General features: G+C 50.2%; 2 protein-coding genes across 3 annotated transcripts in view; one reads left to right on the forward strand and one right to left on the reverse strand.

The window, feature by feature from the left end:
* The window catches only part of YBX2 (Y-box binding protein 2), a 33,109-nt gene extending 13,257 nt beyond the window's left edge, over window positions 1-19,852 (forward strand). For both annotated transcript variants that reach the window (XM_069953073.1, XM_069953150.1), the window contains 2 exons: window positions 19,445-19,501; window positions 19,677-19,852. In XM_069953073.1, the coding sequence (XP_069809174.1) occupies window positions 19,445-19,486 (42 nt within the window). In that variant the 3' untranslated portion in view covers window positions 19,487-19,501; window positions 19,677-19,852. The remainder of the gene's footprint in view (window positions 1-19,444; window positions 19,502-19,676) is intronic.
* A 1,171-nt stretch (window positions 19,853-21,023) lies between these two features.
* The window catches only part of SLC2A4 (solute carrier family 2 member 4), a 42,724-nt gene continuing 40,153 nt past the window's right edge, over window positions 21,024-23,594 (reverse strand). Inside the window, exons 8-9 of the mRNA XM_069950375.1 lie at window positions 22,313-22,516; window positions 21,024-22,233 (exon numbers count right to left, since the gene is read on the reverse strand). Of these exons, the coding sequence (XP_069806476.1) occupies window positions 22,027-22,233; window positions 22,313-22,516 (411 nt within the window). The 3' untranslated portion in view covers window positions 21,024-22,026. The remainder of the gene's footprint in view (window positions 22,234-22,312; window positions 22,517-23,594) is intronic.

The following is a 23,594-nucleotide window of genomic DNA, read 5'->3' on the forward strand; positions in this document are numbered from 1 at the left end:
CATGCAAACGTTGGACATCTGGTAGGCGAAGCCCACAAGCAACCTCTTTCCGTCAGTGAGCTCCACCTGTGCAATGAGGTTGTGGGTCCCCATCACTTATCTCCAAAGTTATAGCTACATTGTTAAAGGGATTATTCACATGTCTTGGGATGACTGAGATGGCCCCCTTCTAGCTGCTGGCTCTTCCAGACACAATCTTTTTTGCTTGAAATGTTATTATCTGACCAGCTGATTACGCCCCCACCACCTCAGGAACGTCATGCTGGGCCAATGATAGGTGACCTCATGGTGGATGATGGCTCCACCACAGGAATATCATACTGGACCAGTGATAGGTGACCTCATGGAGGATGATGGCTCCACCACAAGAATATCATACTGGACCAGTGATGGGTGACCTCATAGTGGATGATGGATCCACCACAGGAATATCATACTGGACCAGTGATGGGTGACCTCATGGAGGATGATGGCTCCACCACAGGAATATCATACTGGATCTGTGATAGGTGACCTCATGGAGGATAATGGATCCACCACAGGAATATCATACTGGACCAGTGATGGGTGACCTCATGGTGAATGATGGCTCCACCACAGAAATATCATACTGGATCTGTGATAGGTGACCTCATGGAGGATGATGGCTCAACCACAAGAATATCATACTGGACCAGTGATGGGTGACATCATGGAGAATGATGGCTCCACCACAGGAATATCATACTGAACCAGTGATGGGTGACCTCATGGTGAATGATGGCTCCACCACAGGAATATCATACTGGATCAGTGATGGGTGACCTCATGGTGAATGATGGCTCCACCACAGGAATATCATACTGGATCAGTGATAGGTGACCTCATGGAGGATGATGGCTCCACCACAGGAATATTATACTGGACCAGTGATGGGTGACCTTATGGTGAATGATGGCTCCACCACAGGAATATTATACTGGACCAGTGATGGGTGACCTCATGGAGGATGATGGCTCAACCACAGGAATATCATACTGGACCAGTGATGGGTGACTTCATGGTGAATGATGGCTCCACCACAGGAATATCCTACTGGACCAGTGATGGGTTACCTCATGGAGGATGATAGCTCAACCACAGGAATATCATACTGGACCGGTGATGGGTGACTTCATGGTGAATGATGGCTCCACCACAGGAATATCATACTGGATCAGTGATAGGTGACCTCATGGAGGATGATGGCTCCACCACAGGAATATTATACTGGACCAGTGATGGGTGACCTTATGGTGAATGATGGCTCCACCACAGGAATATTATACTGGACCAGTGATGGGTGACCTCATGGAGGATGATGGCTCAACCACAGGAATATCATACTGGACCAGTGATGGGTGACTTCATGGTGAATGATGGCTCCACCACAGGAATATCCTACTGGACCAGTGATGGGTTACCTCATGGAGGATGATAGCTCAACCACAGGGTTCAGAGTTCCCCTTTATAAGAGTTAGAGGACAAGCCCTTTGTCAGAATCAGAAACCACATTAGAGGGGAATACAGGTATTCTGCCATCCCGGGAAGAGTAGTCTTTTGAGGCCGTTTCTTGGTGCCCTTGGCCTGTTGCCAACATTTCTTATGAAAAAAGGAAGAGTCAGCTCACCAAATGCGATAGATAGATAGGTAGGTAGGCCTGGAGCACGTAGAGCAATAATGCGGGCAGTCTCCCGTATGTAAACTTCAGTGAAGAAAATGGTGGCTCCCAGCTCCGTAAAAAATGTTTAACTTTATTAGACGTGCATAACAAATGTTTTTATTAGCCTGTTTGTTATGCACGTCTAATAAAGTTATACATTTTTTACGGAGCTGGGCGCCACCATTTTCTTTATTGGGAATTGGAGTATGAGAGAAACTGTATTTGCAGATTGGGGTCAAACACTGGAAACGAGCAACTATTAGATGTTAGACGGCATCTGAGATCTTCTATCGGGGCTAAGTTTAGGGTCAGGGACATTTCCTTTCATCTTATGTGAAAGCTAAATGGCTCCTTCAGAGCCATCGTAAATCTAAGACCCTTAAATTAGATTATGCTCTACAAGATCTTCAAGGTGGAAGCCTTAACAATGGCGGTTCTCCCTCATCCAGTGAGGAGGCTGGATAGCAGCCCTGTATCTAAAAGATGCCAGTATTCATAGATAATCACAAGTCCCTGGGCTTCTCCCATGCAGCATTGCCTCTGCGCCCTGTATATTCAGCAGAGTAATGGCGGAGATTGGCCATTACACACTGCCTACCCCAAGCTAGGGATCTGCTTTCACCAAAAATTCTCCATGAGAAACAATGTTGGTTCTTGGATCCATTACCTGTTATCCCCGCTGTGCCCTGGGGTCAGTCATTCTCATCCTCTGTGGAATCTCAACGCTCTCGACAAGTCATCCTCTCCTGGCATGTAAAATCCTCTCAAGTGGTGTATGAAAGAGGAAAACCTGAGCCATGGTGGGCTCTACATACCCCCAGTGTGGCCCAGAGGATGGTTCAGTCTCCTGCCTGGTTCTGTAGGGGCCTCCCCAGCCCTTCTACATGACGGGGACTGGGAAAGCTTCATCTAGCAGCCATGAGTGCCCTCTTCTACCTCAGATATTGGTGTGGCTCCTCTGAAGCAGGATATTACGAGAACAGATTTTCCTACAAGATTTGCACAAGGCAGACGTTGAGGTAGCAGCCACTATTACACGGAGCGATACTCTGCCAAATCAGACCCATTCAGCAGGTTATCGCTCTGTGTGATAGACAACGATCAGCCAACTGAGCGCACATTACTACGTGTGATAGCTGATTAACCCTATAGATCTCCATGCTCCCCGGTGTCGTCCCCTCTCCTGCCCGCAGCCGCCACGGGAACTTCTGAGTCACAAGCCACTCAACCAATCAATGACCGTGGTGCTGTCACATCTCTGCCAGTGATTAGCTTGGGAGCGGGCAGAAGCAAAGAGAACAATGTGAAGCATGGAGAGGTATGTATAAATGTGTTACACTAGGGCTGCATGGACATTGCTAACTAGAGATTGAAAGAGAAATTATACTCCTATATACTGATATCATCCAGCCACTGCTGCACAATTATCGAGCCGTGTAATAGGCAGATGTAATCTAGCAGATCTCTGCTCTTACATTAGTGATCAGGCCGTGTAATAGGCAGATGTAATCTAGCAGATCTCTGCTCTTACATTAGTGATCAGGCCGTGTAATAGGCAGATGTAATCTAGCAGATCTCTGCTCTTACATTAGTGATCAGGCCGTGTAATCTAGCAGATCTCTGCTCTTTAGTGATCAGGCCGTGTAATAGGCAGATGTAATCTAGCAGATCTCTGCTCTTACATTAGTGATCAGGCCGTGTAATAGGCAGATGTAATCTAGCAGATCTCTGCTCTTACATTAGTGATCAGGCCGTGTAATAGGCAGATGTAATCTAGCAGATCTCTGCTCTTACATTAGTGATCAGGCCGTGTAATCTAGCAGATCTCTGCTCTTTAGTGATCAGGCCGTGTAATAGGCAGATGTAATCTAGCAGATCTCTGCTCTTACATTAGTGATCAGGCCGTGTAATAGGCAGATGTAATCTAGCAGATCTCTGCTCTTACATTAGTGATCAGGCCGTGTAATAGGCAGATGTAATCTAGCAGATCTCTGCTCTTTAGTGATCAAGCCGTGTAATAGGCAGATGTAATCTAGCAGATCTCTGCTCTTACATTGGTGATCAGGCCGTGTAATAGGCAGATGTAATCTAGCAGATCTCTGCTCTTTAGTGATCAGGCCGTGTAATAGGCAGATGTAATCTAGCAGATCTCTGCTCTTACATTAGTGATCAGGCCGTGTAATAGGCAGATGTAATCTAGCAGATCTCTGCTCTTACATTAGTGATCAGGCCGTGTAATAGGCAGATGTAATCTAGCAGATCTCTGCTCTTTAGTGATCAAGCCGTGTAATAGGCAGATGTAATCTAGAAGATCTCTGCTCTTACATTGGTGATCAGGCCGTGTAATAGGCAGATGTAATCTAGCAGATCTCTGCTCTTTAGTGATCAAGCCGTGTAATAGGCAGATGTAATCTAGAAGATCTCTGCTCTTACATTAGTGATCAGGCCGTGTAATAGGCAGATGTAATCTAGCAGATCAGTGCTCGCTTACATTAGTGATCAGGCCGTGTAATAGGCAGATGTAATCTAGCAGATCGATGCTCTTACATTGGTGATCAGGCCGTGTAATAGGCAGATGTAATCTAGCAGATCTCTGCTCTTTAGTGATCAGGCCGTGTAATAGGCAGATGTAATCTAGCAGATCTCTGCTCTTTAGTGATCAGTCCCCCCCCGGACATCACCTGCTTATATATATATATATATATATATATATATATATTACTACTGTCTATCACTATCCCCCCTGGACATCACTTGTGCTATATATACTACTATCACTATCCCCCCCGGACATCACCTGCTCTATATATACTGTATATCACTATCCTTCCCCCCCCCCCCCCCCCCCCCCCCCCGGACATCACCTGCTCTATACACTCACCGGCCACTTTATTAGGTACACCTGTCCAACTGCACGTTACCACTTAATTTCTAATCAGCCAATCACATGGCGGCAACTCAGTGCATTTAGGCATGTAGAGATGGTCAAGACAATCTCCTGCAGTTCAAACCGAGCATCAGTATGGGGAAGAAAGGTGATTTGAGGCCTTTGAACGTGGCATGGTTGTTGGTGCCAGAAGGGCTGGTCTGAGTATTTCAGAAACTGCTGATCTACTGGGATTTTCACGCACAACCATCTCTAGGGTTTACAGAGAATGGTCCGAAAAAGAAAAACCATCCAGTGAGCGGCCGTTCTGTGGGCGGAAATGCCTTGTTGATGCCAGAGGTCAGAGGAGAATGGGCAGACTGGTTCCAGCTGATAGAAAGGCAACAGTGACTCAAATAGCCAACTGTTACAACCAAGGTAGGCCGAAGAGCATCTCTGAACGCACAGTACGGCCAACTCTGAGGCAGATGGGCTACAGCAGCAGAAGACCACACCGGGGGCCACTCCGCTCAGCTAAGAACAGGAAACTGAGGCTACAATTTGCACAAGCTCATCGAAATTGGACAGTAGGAGATTGGAAAAACGTCTGGTCTGATGAGTCTCGATTTCTGCTGCGACATTCGGATGGTAGGGTCAGAATTTGGCGCCAACAACATGAAAGCATGGATCCATCCTGCCTTGTATCAACGGTTCAGGCTGGTGGTGGTGGTGTCATGGTGTGGGGAATATTTTCTTGGCACTCTTTGGGCCCCTTGGTACCAATTGAGCATGGTTACAACGCCACAGCCTACCTGAGTATTGTTGCTGACCATGTCCATCCCTTTATGACCACAATGGACCCAACATCTGATGGCGACTTTCAGCAGGATAATGCGCCATGTCATAAAGCTAGAATCATCTCAGACTGGTTTCTTGAACATGACAATGAGGTCACTGTACTCCAATGGCCTCCACAGTCACCAGATCTCAATCCAATAGAGCATCTTTGGGATGTGGTGGAACGGGAGATTGGCATCATGGATGTGCAGCCGACAAATCTGCGGCAACTGTGTGATGCCATCATGTCACTATGGACCAAAATCTCTGAGGAAGCTTCCAGCACCTTGTTGTATCTATGCCACCAAGAATTGGGGCAGTTCTGAGGGCAAAAGGGGGTCCAACCCGTTACTAGCAGGGTGTACCTAATAAAGTGGCCGCTGAGTGTATATACTACTGCCTATCACTATTCCCCCGGACATCACCTGCTCTATATATACTACTGCCTATCACTATCCCCCCCAGACATCACCTGCTCTATATATACTACTGCCTATCACTATTCCCTCGGACATCACCTGCTCTATATATACTACTGTCTATCACTATTCCCCCGGACATCACCTGCTCTATATATACTAGTGTCTATCACTATCCCCCCCCCCCGGACATCACCAGCTCTATATATATACTACTGTCTATCACTATTCCCCCGGACATCACCTGCTCTATATATATACTACTGTCTATCACTATTCCCCCGGACATCACCTGCTCTATATATACTACTGTCTATCACCATCCCCCCCGGGCATCACCTGCTCTATATATACTACTGTATATCACTATTCCCCCCCCCCCCCCCCCCGGACATCACCTGCTCTATATATACTACTGTATATCACTACCCCCCCCCCCCCCCCCCCCCCCCCCCGGACATCACCTGCTCTATATATACTACTGTCTATCACTATCGCCCCCCCCCCCCCCCCCCCCCGGACATCACCTGCTTTATATATACTGTATATCACTATACCCCCCGGACATCACCTGCTCTATATATACTACTGTCTATCACTATTCCCCCGGACATCACCTGCTCTATATATACTACTGTCTATCACTATCCCCCCCGGGCATCACCTGCTCTATATATACTACCTGCTCTATATATACTACTGTCTATCACTATTCCCCACCCCAACCCCCCCCCCCCGGACATCACCTGCTCTATATATACTACTGTATATCACTACCTTCCCCCCCCCCCCCCCCCCAGACATCACCTGCTCTATATATACTACTGCCTATCACTATCCCCCCCAGACATCACCTGCTGTATATATACTACTGTCTATCACTATCCCCCCCCCGGACATCACCTGCTCTATATATACTACTGTCTATCACTATTCCCCCGGACATCACCTGCTCTATATATATACTACTGTCTATCACTATTCCCCCGGACATCACCTGCTCTATATATACTACTGTCTATCACTCTCCAGCCCCCCCCCCCCCGGACATCACCAGCTCTATATATATACTACTGTCTATCACTATTCCCCCGGACATCACCTGCTCTATATATATACTACTGTCTATCACTATTCCCCCGGACATCACCTGCTCTATATATACTACTGTCTATCACCATCCCCCCCGGGCATCACCTGCTCTATATATACTACTGTCTATCACTATTCCCCCCCCCCCCCCCCCCGGACATCACCTGCTCTATATATACTACTGTATATCACTACCCCCCCCACCCCGACATCACCTGCTCTATATATATACTACTGTCTATCACGATCGGCCCCCCCCCCGCCCCCCCCCGGACATCACCTGCTTTATATATACTGTATATCACTATACCCCCCGGACATCACCTGCTCTATATATACTACTGTCTATCACTATTCCCCCGGACATCACCTGCTCTATATATACTACTGTCTATCACTATCCCCCCCGGGCATCACCTGCTCTATATATACTACCTGCTCTATATATACTACTGTCTATCACTATTCCCCACCCCAACCCCCCCCCCCCGGACATCACCTGCTCTATATATACTACTGTATATCACTAACCTTCCCCCCCCCCCCCCCCCAGACATCACCTGCTCTATATATACTACTGCCTATCACTATCCCCCCCAGACATCACCTGCTGTATATATACTACTGTCTATCACTATTCCCCCGGACATCACCTGCTCTATATATACTACTGTCTATCACTATTCCCCCGGACATCACCTGCTCTATATATACTACTGTCTATCACTATTCCCCCGGACATCACCTGCTCTATATATACTACTGTCTATCACTATCCCCCCCCCGGACATCACCTGCTCTATATATACTACTGTCTATCACTATTCCCCCGGACATCACCTGCTCTATATATACTACTGTCTATCACTATTCCCCCGGACATCACCTGCTCTATATATACTACTGTCTATCACTATTCCCCCCCCCCCCCGGACATCGCCTGCTCTATATATACTACTGTCTATCACTATCCCCCCCACCCCCACCCACGGACATCAACTGCTCTATATATACTACTGTCTATCACTATTCCCCCGGACATCACCTGCTCTATATATACTACTGTCTATCACTATCCCCCCCCCGGACATCACCTGCTCTATATATACTACTGTCTATCACTATCCCCCCCCCCGGACATCGCCTGCTCTATATATACTAGTGTCTATCACTATTCCCCCGGACATCACCTGCTCTATACACTACTGTCTATCACTATCCCCCCCCCCCCCCCCCCCCGGACATCACCTGCTCTATATATACTACTGTCTATCACTATCCAGCCCCCCCCCCCCCCGGACATCACCTGCTCTATATACTACTGTCTATCACTATCCCCCCCCCGCCCCCCCCCCCCCCCCCCCCGGACATCACCTGCTCTATATATACTACTGTCTATCACTCTCCAGCCCCCCCCCCCCCCCCCCCCGGACATCACCTGCTCTATATATACTACTGTCTATCACTATCCCCCCCCGGACATCACCTGCTCTATATACTACTGTCTATCACTATCCCCCCCCCGGGCATCACCTGCTCTATATATACTAACTGTCTATCACTATTCCCCCGGACATCACCTGCTCTATATATACTACTGTCTATCACTATTCCCCCGGACATCACCTGCTCTATATATACTACTGTCTATCACTATTCCCCCGGACATCACCTGCTCTATATATACTACTGTCTATCACTATTCCCCCCCCCCCCCGGACATCGCCTGCTCTATATATACTACTGTCTATCACTATCCCCCCCACCCCCACCCACGGACATCAACTGCTCTATATATACTACTGTCTATCACTATTCCCCCGGACATCACCTGCTCTATATATACTACTGTATATCACTATCGCCCCCCCCGGACATCGCCTGCTCTATATATACTACTGTCTATCACTATCCCCCCCCCCGGACATCGCCTGCTCTATATATACTAGTGTCTATCACTATTCCCCGGACATCACCTGCTCTATATACTACTGTCTATCACTATCCCCCCCGCCCCCCCCCCCCCCCCCCGGACATCACCTGCTCTATATATACTACTGTCTATCACTCTCCAGCCCCCCCCCCCCCCCCCCCGGACATCACCTGCTCTATATATACTACTGTCTATCACTCTCCAGCCCCCCCCCCCCCGGACATCACCTGCTCTATATATACTACTGTCTATCACTATCCCCCCCCGGACATCACCTGCTCTATATACTACTGTCTATCACTATCCCCCCCCCCGGGCATCACCTGCTCTATATATACTACTGTCTATCACTATTCCCCCGGACATCACCTGCTCTATATATACTACTGTCTATCACTATTCCCCCGGACATCACCTGCTCTATATATACTACTGTCTATCACTATTCCCCCGGACATCACCTGCTCTATATATACTACTGTCTATCACTATTCCCCCCCCCCCCCGGACATCGCCTGCTCTATATATACTACTGTCTATCACTATCCCCCCCACCCCCACCCACGGACATCAACTGCTCTATATATACTACTGTCTATCACTATTCCCCCGGACATCACCTGCTCTATATATACTACTGTATATCACTATCGCCCCCCCCGGACATCGCCTGCTCTATATATACTACTGTCTATCACTATCCCCCCCCCCGGACATCGCCTGCTCTATATATACTAGTGTCTATCACTATTCCCCCGGACATCACCTGCTCTATATACTACTGTCTATCACTATCCCCCCCCCCCCCCCCCCCCCCCGGACATCACCTGCTCTATATATACTACTGTCTATCACTATCCAGCCCCCCCCCCCCCCCGGACATCACCTGCTCTATATACTACTGTCTATCACTATCCCCCCCGCCCCCCCCCCCCCCCCCCCCCGGACATCACCTGCTCTATATATACTACTGTCTATCACTCTCCAGCCCCCCCCCCCCCGGACATCACCTGCTCTATATACTACTGTCTATCACTATCCCCCCCCGGACATCACCTGCTCTATATATACTACTGTCTATCACTCTCCAGCCCCCCCCGCCCCCCCCCCCCCCCCCCGGACATCACCTGCTCTATATATACTACTGTCTATCACTATCCCCCCCCGGACATCACCTGCTCTATATACTACTGTCTATCACTATCCCCCCCCCGGGCATCACCTGCTCTATATATACTACTGTCTATCACTATTCCCCCGGACATCACCTGCTCTATATATACTACTGTCTATCACTATCCCCCCCGGGCATCACCTGCTCTATATATACTACTGTCTATCACTATTCCCCCGGACATCACCTGCTCTATATATACTACTGTCTTATCACTATCCCCCCCCGGACATCACCTGCTCTATATATACTACTGTCTTATCACTATCCCCCCCCCGGACATCACCTGCTCTATATATACTACTGTCTATCACTATTCCCCCGGACATCACCTGCTCTATATATACTACTGTCTATCACTATAGTCCCCCCCCCCCGGACATCACCAGCTCTATATATACTACTGTCTATCAATATAGTCCCCCCCCCCCCCCCCCCGGACATCACCTGCTCTATATATACTACTGTCTATCACTATCCCCCCCGGGCATCACCTGCTCTATATATACTACTGTCTATCACTATCCCCCCCCCCCCCCCCCCCCCCCCCGGACATCACCTGCTCTATATATACTACTGTCTATCACTATTCCCCCGGACATCACCTGCTCTATATATACTACTGTCTATCACTATCCCCCCCCCGGGCATCACCTGCTCTATATATACTACTGTCTATCACTATTCCCCCGGACATCACCTGCTCTATATATACTACTGTCTATCACTATCCCCCCCCCCCCCCCCCGGACATCACCTGCTCTATATATACTACTGTCTATCACTATTCCCCCGGACATCACCTGCTCTATATATACTACTGTCTATCACTATTCCCCCCCCCCCGGACATCACCTGCTCTATATATACTACTGTCTATCACTATTCCCCCCCCCCCGGACATCACCTGCTCTATATATACTACTGTCTCACTATCCCCCCCCGTATGGATTTTAACCCTTTAAGGACATGGCCCATTTTCGTTTTTACGTTTTCGTTTTTTCCTCCTTGTGTTTAAAAGGTCATAGCACTTGCATTTTTCCACCTAGAAACCCACATGACCCCTTATTTTTTGCGTCACTAATTGTACTTTGCAATTACAGGCTGAATTTTTGCATAAAGTACACTGCGAAACCAGAAAAAAATTCGAAGTGTGGTGAAATTGAAAAAAAAAACGCATTTCTTTTATTTGGGGGAAATGTGTTTTTACGCCATTCACCCTGGGGTAAAACTGACTTGTTATGCATGTTCCTCAAGTCGTTACGATTAAAACGATATATAACATGTATAACTTATATTGTATCTGATGGCCTGTAAAAAATTCAAACCGTTGTTAACCAATATACGTTCCTTAAAATCGCTCCATTCCCAGGGTTATAGCACTTTTATCCTTTGGTCTATGGGGCTGTGTAAGGTGTCATTTTTTGCGCCATGATGTGTTCTTTCTATCGGTACCTTGATTGCCCATATACGTCTTTTTGATCGCTTTTTATTACATTTTTCTGGATTTGATGCGACCAAAAATGCGCAATTTTGCACTTTGGGATTTTTTTGCGCTGACGCCGTTTACCGTACGAGATCAGGAATGTGATTAATTAATAGTTCAGGCGATTACGCACGCGGCGATAGCAAACATGTTTATTTATTTATTTATTTGTTTACTTTTATTTAAAACCTGGGAAAAGGGGGGTGATTCAGACTTTTATTAGGGGCGGGGGCTTTTTACTATTAACAACACTTTTTTTTTTTTTTTTACACATATACTAGAAGCCCCCATGGGGGACTTCTAGTATATACACTTGGATCTCTCATTGAGATCTCTGCAGCATAGATATGCTGCAGAGATCCATGAGATCGGCACTCGTTTGCTTTCGGCTGCTGCAGCCGAAAACAAACGAGTGCCGAGCCGAGGACGGCGCCATCTTGGACGCGTCCCCGGCCGGCATCAGTAACGGAGATCGCTCCTCCGGGACAAGGTCCCGGAGGAGCGATCTCCCCCACTAGACACCAGGGAAACGTTGCCTCCGGTAATCGGAGGCAGCTGTCAACTTTGACAGCTGCCTCCGATTAGCTAATTAGCGGGCACGGCGATCAGACCGTGCCCGCTAATAGCGGCGGTCCCGGGCTACACGCGGCACCCGGGATCGCGGCACTTCAAAGCGGGGCCGCCGCGCGGCCCCGCTTTGAAGTGCAAGTGAGGACATAGGACGTACCGGTACGTCCTATGTCCTTAAGAGGTTAATGTTAAGGTGTCTCCCCACTTGTATTAGGCAGGTGAGGTCATTTATGGGAGGATTTACATTATCCCCAGTCATGTCCTCTGTTATGGGATTCTCCTCTGTGAATACAGTAGAGAAGAATGTATTTAGTAGATTGGCCTTTTCCTCTTCCCCCTCCACCATTACACCCAGATTATTTTTGAGGGGACCAACATTTTCCATCTAATTATTTTTATTTATATAGGTGAAGAACATTTTGGGATTCCTATTACTTTCTGTTTCTATCCTTCTTTCTGTTGCAATTTTTGCTTCTTTATTTGTTTTTAACAAATTCTATTCTGTCTAGTCGCTCAATGCTTCCCCACCACCTTCTTGTTTTTAGTAGTCTGACTGCTTGTTTAGTAGTCTGACTGCTTGTTTCTTATCACTTATTGCCCCCTTACAGCTGAAGTTACCACATTGGATTTCTCTTATTTCTACTACGTTTATTCCCATATGGTACAGTATGTGTCGTTCACACCATTTACCCAGGATGCTCTAACATATGTCCCCGGGGTCCTCTCTTATATCTCAGGGCAGTGTCCCCCCAGTCTATGTCCCCGGGGTCCTCTCTTATATCTCAGGGCAGTGTCCCCCCAGTCTATGTCCCCGGGGTCCTCTCTTATATCTCAGGGCAGTGTCCCCCCAGTCTATGTCCCCGGGGTCCTCTCTTATATCTCAGGGCAGTGTCTATGTCCCCGGGGTCCTCTCTTATATCTCAGGGCAGTGTCCCCCCAGTCTGTCCCCCGGGGTCCTCTCTTATATCTCAGGGCAGTGTCCCCCCAGTCTATGTCCCCGGGGTCCTCTCTTATATCTCAGGGCAGTGTCTATGTCCCCGGGGTCCTCTCTTATATCTCAGGGCAGTGTCCCCCCAGTCTATGTCCCCGGGGTCCTCTCTTATATCTCAGGGCAGTGTCCCCCCAGTCTATGTCCCCGGGGTCCTCTCTTATATCTCAGGGCAGTGTCCCCCCAGTCTATGTCCCCGGGGTCCTCTCTTATATCTCAGGGCAGTGTCTATGTCCCCGGGGTCCTCTCTTATATCTCAGGGCAGTGTCCCAGTCTGTCCCCGGGGTCCTCTCTTATATCTCAGGGCAGTGTCCCCCCAGTCTATGTCCCCGGGGTCCTCTTATATCTCAGGGCAGTGTCCCCCCAGTCTGTCCCCGGATTCCTCTCTTATATCTCAGGGCAGTGTCCCCCCAGTCTGTTCCCGGGGTCCTCTCTTATATCTCAGGGCAGTGTCCCCCCAGTCTATGTCCCCGGGGTCCTCTCTTATATCTCAGGGCAGTGTCCCCCCAGTCTATGTCCCCGGGGTCCTCTCTTATATCTCAGGGCAGTGTCCCCCCAGTCTATGTCCCCGGGGTCCTCTCTTATATCTCAGGGCAGTGTCCCCCCAGTCTATGTCCCCGGTGTCCTCTCTTATATCTCAGGGCAGTGTCCCCCCAGTCTATGTCCCCGGGGTCCTCTCTTATATCTCAGGGCAGTGTCCCCCCAGTCCATGTCCCCGGGGTCCTCTCTTATATCTCAGGGCAGTGTCCCCCCAGTCTATGTCCCCGGGGTCCTCTCTTATATCTCAGGGCAGTGTCCCCCCAGTCTATGTCCCCGGGGTCCTCTCTTATATCTCAGGGCAGTGTCCCCCCAGTCTATGTCCCCGGTGTCCTCTCTTATATCTCAGGGCAGTGTCCCCCCAGTCTATGTCCCCGGTGTCCTCTCTTATATCTCAGGGCAGTGTCCCCCCAGTCTATGTCCCCGGGGTCCTCTCTTATATCTCAGGGCAGTGTCCCCCCAGTCTATGTCCCTGGGGTCCTCTCTTATATCTCAGGGCAGTGTCCCCGGGGTCCTCTCTTATATCTCAGGGCAGTGTCCCCCCAGTCTATGTCCCCGGGGTCCTCTCTTATATCTCAGGGCAGTGTCCCCGGGGTCCTCTCTTATATCTAAGGGCAGTGTCCCCCCAGTCTGTCCCCGGGGTCCTCTCTTATATCTCAGGGCAGTGTCTATGTCCCCGGGGTCCTCTCATCTCAGGGCAGTGTCCCCCCAGTCTATGTCCCCGGGGTCCTCTCTTATATCTCAGGGCAGTGTCCCCCCAGTCTGTCATCGGGGTCCTCCCTTATATCTCAGGGCAGTGTCCCCCCAGTCTATGTCCCCGGGGTCCTCTCTTATATCTCAGGGCAGTGTCCCCCCAGTCTATGTCCCCGGGGTCCTCTCTTATATCTCAGGGCAGTGTCCCCGGTGTCCTCTCTTATATCTCAGGGCAGTGTCCCCCCAGTCTATGTCCCCGGGGTCCTCTCTTATATCTCAGGGCAGTGTCCCCCCAGTCTATGTCCCTGGGGTCCTCTCTTATATCTCAGGGCAGTGTCCCCGGGGTCCTCTCTTATATCTCAGGGCAGTGTCCCCCCAGTCTATGTCCCCGGGGTCCTCTCTTATATCTCAGGGCAGTGTCCCCGGGGTCCTCTCTTATATCTAAGGGCAGTGTCCCCCCAGTCTGTCCCCGGGGTCCTCTCTTATATCTCAGGGCAGTGTCTATGTCCCCGGGGTCCTCTCATCTCAGGGCAGTGTCCCCCCAGTCTATGTCCCCGGGGTCCTCTCTTATATCTCAGGGCAGTGTCCCCCCAGTCTGTCATCGGGGTCCTCCCTTATATCTCAGGGCAGTGTCCCCCCAGTCTATGTCCCCGGGGTCCTCTCTTATATCTCAGGGCAGTGTCCCCCCAGTCTATGTCCCCGGGGTCCTCTCTTATATCTCAGGGCAGTGTCCCCGGTGTCCTCTCTTATATCTCAGGGCAGTGTCCCCCCAGTCTGTCCCCGGGGTCCTCTCATATCTCAGGGCAGTGTCCCCCCAGTCTGTCATCGGGGTCCTCTCTCATATCTCAGGGCAGTGTCCCCCCAGTCTATGTCCCCGGGGTCCTCTCTTATCTCTCAGGGCAGTGTCCCCCCAGTCTATGTCCCCGGGGTCCTCTCTTATCTCTCAGGGCAGTGTCCCCCCAGTCTGTCATCGGGGTCCTCTCATCTCAGGGCAGTGTCCCCCCAGTCTAAGTCTACCACTTCGGCATCATGTGCGGCTTGGAAAGTCACAACAACTAAGGGTCCATTTACACAGAAATATTATCTGACAGATTATCTGCCAAAGATTTGAAGCCAAAGCCAGGAATGGACTATAAACAAAGATCAGGTCATAAAGAAAAGCCACCTGTAGGCCACCTATAAGGACACATTTATATATACCCCCTGTAAGGATACACCTATATAGGCCCCCTGTAAGGACATACCTATATATACCCCCTGTAAGGACATACCTATATATACCCCCTGTAAGGACATACCTATATATACCCCCTGTAAGGACACACCTATATATACCACCTGTAAGGACACATCTATATATACCACCTGTAAGGACACACCTATATAGGCCCCCTTTAAGGACACACCTATATAGGCCACCTGTAAGGTTACCTCAGGAAGAGACCGGAAACATCTCCCCATCCACCTGTATACTATGTACGGTTACCTCAGGAAGAGACCGGAAACATCTCCTATCCACCTGTACACTATGTATGGTTACCTCAGGAAGAGACCGGAAACATCTCCCCCTCCACCTGTATACTATGTACGGTTACCTCAGGAAGAGACCGGAAACATCTCCCCATCCACCTGTTTACTATGTACGGTTACCTCAGGAAGAGACGGGAAACATCTCCCCCTCCACCTGTACACTATGTACGGTTACCTCAGGAAGAGACCGGAAACATCTCCCCATCCACCTGTACTCTATGTACGGTTACCTCAGGAAGAGACCGGAAACATCTCCCCCTCCACCTGTACACTATGTACGGTTACCTCAGAGACCGGAAACCTCTCCCCATCCACCTATATACTATGTACGGTTACCTCAGGAAGAGACCGGAAACATCTCCCCATCCACCTGTATACTATGTACGGTTACCTCAGGAAGAGACCGGAAACATCTCCCCATCCACCTGTATAGTATGTATGGTTACCTCAGGAAGAGACTGGAAACATCTCCCCATCCCCCTGTATACTATGTACGGTTACCTCAGGAAGAGACCGGAAACATCTCCCCATCCACCTGTATACTATGTACGGTTACCTCAGGAAGAGACCGGAAACATCTCCCCATCCACCTGTATACTATGTACGGTTACCTCAGGAAGAGACCGGAAACATCTCCCCATCCCCCTGTACACTATGTACGGTTACCTCAGGAAGAGACCGGAAACCTCTCCCCATCCCCCTGTACACTATGTACGGTTACCTCAGGAAGAGACCGGACGCATCTCCCCATTCCCCTGTACACTATGTACGGTTACCTCAGGAAGAGACCGGAAACATCTCCCCATCCACCTGTACACTATGTACGGTTACCTCAGGAAGAGACCGGAAACATCTCCCCATCCACCTGTACACTATGTACGGTTACCTCAGGAAGAGACCGGAAACATCTCCCCATCCACCTGTATACTATGTACGGTTACCTCAGGAAGAGACCGGAAACATCTCCCCATCCCCCTGTATACTATGTACGGTTACCTCAGGAAGAGACGGGAAACATCTCCCCATCCACCTGTACACTATGTACGGTTACCTCAGGAAGAGACCGGAAACATCTCCCCATCCACCTGTATACTATGTACGGTTACCTCAGGAAGAGACCGGAAACATCTCCCCATCCACCTGTATACTATGTACGGTTACCTCAGGAAGAGACCGGAAACATCTCCCCATCCACCTGTATACTATGTACGGTTACCTCAGGAAGAGACCGGAAACATCTCCCCATCCACCTGTATACTATGTACGGTTACCTCAGGAAGAGACTGGAAACATCTCCCCATCCACCTGTATACTATGTACGGTTACCTCAGGAAGAGACCGAAAACATCTCCCCCTCCACCTGTACACTATGTACGGTTACCTCAGGAAGAGATCGGAAACATCTCCCCATCCACCTGTATACTATGTACGGTTACCTCAGGAAGAGACCGGAAACATCTCCCATCCACCTGTATACTATGTACGGTTACCTCAGGAAGAGACCGGAAACATCACCCCATCCACCTGTAAACTATGTACGGTTACCTCAGGAAGAGACCGGAAACATCTCCCCATCCACCTGTATACTATGTACGGTTACCTCAGGAAGAGACTGGAAACATCTCCCCATCCACCTGTACACTATGTACGGTTACCTCAGGAAGAGACCGGAAACATCTCCCCATCCACCTGTATACTATGTACGGTTACCTCAGGAAGAGACCGGAAACATCTCCCCCTCCACCTGTATACTATGTACGGTTACCTCAGGAAGAGACCGGAAACATCTCCCCATCCACCTGTATACTATGTACAATTATCTCAGGAAGAGACCGGAAACATCTCCCCATCCACCTGTATACTATGTACGGTTACCTCAGGAAGAGACCGGAAACATCTCCCCATCCACCTGTACACTATGTACGGTTACCTCAGGAAGAGACCGGAAACAAAGGGTTAAGCATAAGGTAGTCTGTTTCTGCACCTATGTATATAACCGTAGGATTCTGCCTCTGGCCACAAGATAATTTTTTTTCGGCCAAATCAGAGTGTGTATGTGTGTGTGTGTATATTTTTTATATATATATCAGTGTGTAGGGGAGGGGGGCCCCATACAGTTTTTTGCTGTGGGACCCCATGAATCCTAGCTACGCCCCTGCCTACAGCCCTTTTATTATGCTGATAAATGTCAGGAAGTGAGAAGACTCCAGCATGTGAGAAGTGAACAGATGGAACTGAACATTTTTGCCGCCCCTTTAACATGGAACCGGTCGTTGTACTCAATAATCTCAACATGAGAGAATCCAGCCACAGAACGGGCAGAAAGCAAGGGGCATTGGCCTTGTCTAAGCAGGGTAGCTCTGGTGCCCGTTGCTGGACGTCTTTTAAGCGTTGTGAAGGGAAGGGATAGGTTTCCTACCGAGGAGATGCTCTGAAATATCCATCTGGTTGGATCCTTGTACTGCTGTGAGGGGTTTTTTGTCTTGTATCCAGATTGCCACAAAGCTGGAGAACCAGCTCCGAATAGCAATGTCATCACTTCCAGTGAATTTCCCTTCCGGCCTAGGAGAATCCTTTCCAGCCATGTCCTTTATAATTGGGGGGCAGTCTATTTGACACTATAGCCGGCTGATTTTTAGCAGGGTGGATGCTATGGTTATGTCCATTATTAGATGTTGATGGTCGGACTGATACAGATCTGCTTTACGTCAGTGAATCGAGTCTATGTTCAGCTGATTCCCCACTCATGAGTTTATACATGACACATCTGTACGTAAAAAGATACAGGTAATTACTCGGTCACTAGCTGACTATGTTTGGGCCATATAAGTGAATGGCGTGTGACACGACTGGGTCGATCAGTGTCTCACAAGGCAGTGGTGATACAGTTGTGCAGCCCTCAAATGGTTTTAGAGATGCCGCAATGGCCATGGTGTGGAGGATCCCCATAGGCAGTGGTAACTTCTAGGTTTTTTTTCCTCCTCAGTTGGCTCGCAATGGCTGGAGAAGATATTCAGCCCTAGGGCAGTCCAGAAAACCTAGACACAGCCATAGGCTGTAGGGCTGCATCTATCCTCTCCGGCCCGCAGGAGTCAAATCCTGAGCCTTGGGGGTTTGTAAAACCAAACATACTGCCGTCTCACTCTTAATACTATTCCAAGGGCAAAATAAAGTCTACAAGGGCTGAAGGATGGATGAAATCATTGACAACTCGTACGTGTCTCCTGGCTGGCTCACCAAGTGCCATGGCGGCCTCCTGTGTGTCTGGATACTTTGGGCCGCAGCCTGGTCTGCACGTTTCACGACCTTGCGTTGGGATGGAAATAGCTGCATACTGTAGCCCCTCTAAAATGGATGATTTGGTGTCTTCAGGTGGGCGGCTTAGAGTCAGATTAGTTTTTATCAGTCTATAGTGACAGCACCCATTCGTTCCCCCCCCACCCCCAGTTAGTATGGTGGGGGACTGCGCTTTATTCTATAGTTGTTCTTATAGACTGAGTTGTTGAGGAAGGGGCCTCTATAAACCCCTTTTGCTTGCTGTTCCCATTAGGCTCAGTAGGGGGCAGTCTGCAGATGTGCTGATGAGCAGGGCTATCCTGTCATCCTATGTACCCTAAGGATCTCTCCATATATTACAGGTGTCTGCGCCAAGTCCTGTGCCAGCCCCTGCAGTAGAGTGATGCCTCCATTACCAGGTACGTTCTCATCTAGGAGCCATGCAGGTGACTATATGGCAGTGTGGGGATGTATGGTGGTAAGAGGTTATATGGTGGTGGGGCAGAAGCTGTATATGGGACACTAGATGGTGCTGGGGAAGGGCTTGTATATATTCGTTTCGGTCTTCACTGATCATTGTTCTTGTCTCGGCAGGTACAAGGGATGTTTCTTCCATCGTAAAGCAGCACAGACACTGGGATCACAGTGACACGGCGTGACCTAGGGCGAGGTGGACTTCGCCCCCATTACACAGTTTGGGACTTTGTTGCACTTTTATGGGTTTTCTTCATTGCACTGACTTGTGTGCTAGTAAAGATGGAAGCGCAGAACCTGTGTGTTGTGCATTACTGTGAGCATGATGTGACGCATTGGGGGGGCTGTCACTTACCTGGTCATCCCCTGGCCCCCCCTGTGCCAGACTGGCATCATGGGCAACCCCCCTGTGCTAGACTGGCTTCGTCCCCACTATCCACCCCCCACCCCCGTGCCAGACTGGTATCATGGGAAGTCCCCGGCCCCCCTGTGCCAGAATGGCTTCGTCCCCACTAGCCACCCCACGGAGCCAGACTGGCATCATGGGAAGTCCCCGGCCCCCCTGTGCCAGAATGGCTTCGTCCCCACTAGCCACCCCACGGAGCCAGACTGGCATCATGGGAAATCCCCGGCCCCCCTGTGCTAGACTGGCATCGTGGGAAATCCCCGGCCCCCCTGTGCTAGACTGGCATCGTGGGAAATCTCCGGCCCCCCTGTGCTAGACTGGCATCGTGGGAAATCTCCGGCCCCCCTGTGCTAGACTGGCGTCGTGGGAAATCCCCGGCCCCCCTGTGCTAGACTGGCGTCATGGGAAATCCCCGGCCCCCCTGTGCTAGACTGGCGTCATGGGAAATCCCCGGCCCCCCTGTGCCAGACTGGCGTCATGGGAAATCCCCGGCCCCCCTGTGCCAGACTGGCGTCATGGGAAATCCCCGGCCCCCCTGTGCCAGACTGGCGTCATGGGAAATCCCCGGCCCCCCTGTGCCAGACTGGCGTCATGGGAAATCCCCGGCCCCCCTGTGCCAGACTGGCGTCATGGGAAATCCCCGGCCCCCCTGTGCCAGACTGGCGTCATGGGAAATCCCCGGCCCCCCTGTGCCAGACTGGCGTCATGGGAAATCCCCGGCCCCCCTGTGCCAGACTGGCGTCATGGGAAATCCCCGGCCCCCCTGTGCCAGACTGGCGTCATGGGAAATCCCCGGCCCCCCTGTGCCAGACTGGCGTCATGGGAAATCCCCGGCCCCCCTGTGCCAGACTGGCGTCATGGGAAATCCCCGGCCCCCCTGTGCCAGACTGGCGTCATGGGAAATCCCCGGCCCCCCTTTTACAGGATGGGAGACCTGTCCTGGCATGTAGTGCACACAGGCTGTGCCATGGTCTGTATGACAGCTTTGGGGGTGCCCTCTAGATATGCAGGGTGTAGTTGGTACCCGGATGGGTGGTAGAGGGCAAAAGTTTGTCTCTTGGTTTAAAATGTTTTACTGACACAGCAACAATATATACATTTATACATAAGACTATATACTTGATGGGTCATAGCACTCTGTGTACAGGCGACTGGTTCTGGACTAATTGGTTGGCACCTTCTGTACAGCTTAGGTATCTCCCAGTAGGGGGCACTGTTACCCTTTGGCATACAAGATTGGCTCCAATCTTAATTAAACCATTTGAGTCCTGAGCAGCCGAAGTCCTCTTGGTGGGCAGTGCTGAAGAGACTGGGATGTAATGGAGGGAGCTGGGGCTTCCAGGTAGTCACATCATAGGGCCCCGTAACGGTGCCAGAGATATATAATGGAGGGAGCAGGAGCTGGGGCTTCCAGGTAGTCACATCATAGGGCCCCGTGACTGTGCCAGAGATATATAATGGAGGGAGCAGGAGCTGGGGCTTCCAGGTAGTCACATCATAGGGCCCCGTAACGGTGCCAGAGATATATAATGGAGGGAGCAGGAGCTGGGGCTTCCAGGTAGTCACATCATAGGGCCCCGTGACTGTGCCAGAGATATATAATGGAGGGAGCAGGAGCTGGGGCTTCCAGGTAGTCACATCATAGGGCCCCGTAACGGTGCCAGAGATATATAATGGAGGGAGCAGGAGCTGGGGCTTCCAGGTAGTCACATCATAGGGCCCCGTGACTGTGCCAGAGATATATAATGGAGGGAGCAGGAGCTGGGGTTTCGAGGTAGTCACATCATAGGGCCCCGTGACTGTGCCAGAGATATATAATGGAGGGAGCAGGAGCTGGGGCTTCCAGGTAGTCACATCATAGGGCCCTGTAACGGTGCCAGAGATATATAATGGAGGGAGCAGGAGCTGGGGCTTCCAGGTAGTCACATCATAGGGCCCTGTAACGGTGCCAGAGATATATAATGGAGGGAGCAGGAGCTGGGGCTTCCAGGTAGTCACATAAGACCCCCCAACGGCACCAGATCCCAGAGATACATAATGGCGATGTGAGGTCTGCTCTAGGCCTTACATTTCATCTCCACCACCAAGGCTGTCCAGCTCCGTACAGGCCTTGATTTCATGCTCTAGCAGGGATGGATTTCTTCTGCCAAAAGCGTGTGAGATCTCATCAAATGACCTTCCCCGGGTTTCTGGCACACGGAAATAGGTGAATATGAGGAAACACAAGAGTAGCAGAGCGAAGAGCAGGAAGACATAAGGGCCACAGAGGTCCTGGAAGAAGGAAATACTGGTTATTGGTGGAAATGCTGCCAGATCTGGTGTGAAGTACTGGCACAGCCCAACTACTCACCGCTACATACGGGAATCCCATTCCAATTATGAAGTTTGAGGTCCAGTTGGTGCACCCTGCGATGGCCATAGCGGCAGGCCGCGGTCCTTGACTGAAGAGTTCAGCAACAATAAACCAGGGGATAGGACCAGGACCGATCTCAAAGAATGCAACAAATCCAAAGATGGCTGCCATGCTGAGTGCACTGATGGATGGCATGGAGTCCTGGGGACAAAACATGGTCATTAGACTGGTGTGAAGCGGTGGACATGTGCAAGCTTGAAGGGATTGTCTAGCCTTTTAGGTACATTTTATGGAAATCTTCCCAGGCTACAATAAAAAGTACAGCACTCCTCACCCCCGACCTGTTTCTCAGTCCCCATCGAGTCACTGAGGGCATTTCCTTTGTGTCCTGATACCAGCGAGAAGCTGTGGGGGAGCAGGAGCGAGTGACCACAGCCAGTATTATGAAGCGCCCTTGATTCCAGAGCTCCACACATGTAACGTAATATCAGATGACTTAAGTGGCAGACTGGTACAGCGGGACGGGGCCTTACACTCCATAGTGGACTACGTTAGGACATGGAGGACCCCTCCTTGCCTCTGGTAGTTGCTGGCCGTGTGAACCCAGTGAGGTTGGTTTTCATAGTTCTGAATGGAGTATGGGCTAAATTAGATGACTTATAGCAGAATAAGGTGAGATTATTACAGCAGGACCCTGACCTCCCTTGGTGGGCACCTTATTCAGGGATACTGTATTGTCTATGAACACATTCAGTTCCCCGATCTCACATTATTCTTTGAGGTCCTGAGATCCTAGGTGCTATCTCATATACCCTCTCAATCTCCTTTACCTGCTGTATTGTACTGGAAGGCTCTGGATACTGGATTGTCCTCCCACATGGGCTTCTCTAGTGGGCATTACGGAACATCCAGTAATATGGGGTTACTCAAAGGCCGATGCAGTGATCAGAACCGAGAGAGCGGAGCACGTTTATCACCATGAGACGTCCTGTAACTAAGCGTTATTTGTACGCTATAAATGCACTGTGATTTCCACTGGTGATATGGCTGACAGCCGGTCGGTAGCCCAGAGACGTCCTGTATCTAACCTGTATACTGTGATTTCCACTGGTGATACGGCTGACGGCCGGGAGGTAGCCCAGAGACGTCCTGTATCTAACCTGTATACTGTGATTTCCACTGGTGATATGGCTGACAGCCGGTCGGTAGCCCAGAGACGTCCTGTATCTAACCTGTATACTGTGATTTCTACTGGTGATGGGGCTGACGGCCGGGAGGT

The sequence above is a fragment of the Dendropsophus ebraccatus genome, chromosome 1, assembly GCF_027789765.1.
Source record: "Dendropsophus ebraccatus isolate aDenEbr1 chromosome 1, aDenEbr1.pat, whole genome shotgun sequence".
In the NCBI taxonomy this organism is placed as follows: Eukaryota; Metazoa; Chordata; class Amphibia; order Anura; family Hylidae; genus Dendropsophus; species Dendropsophus ebraccatus.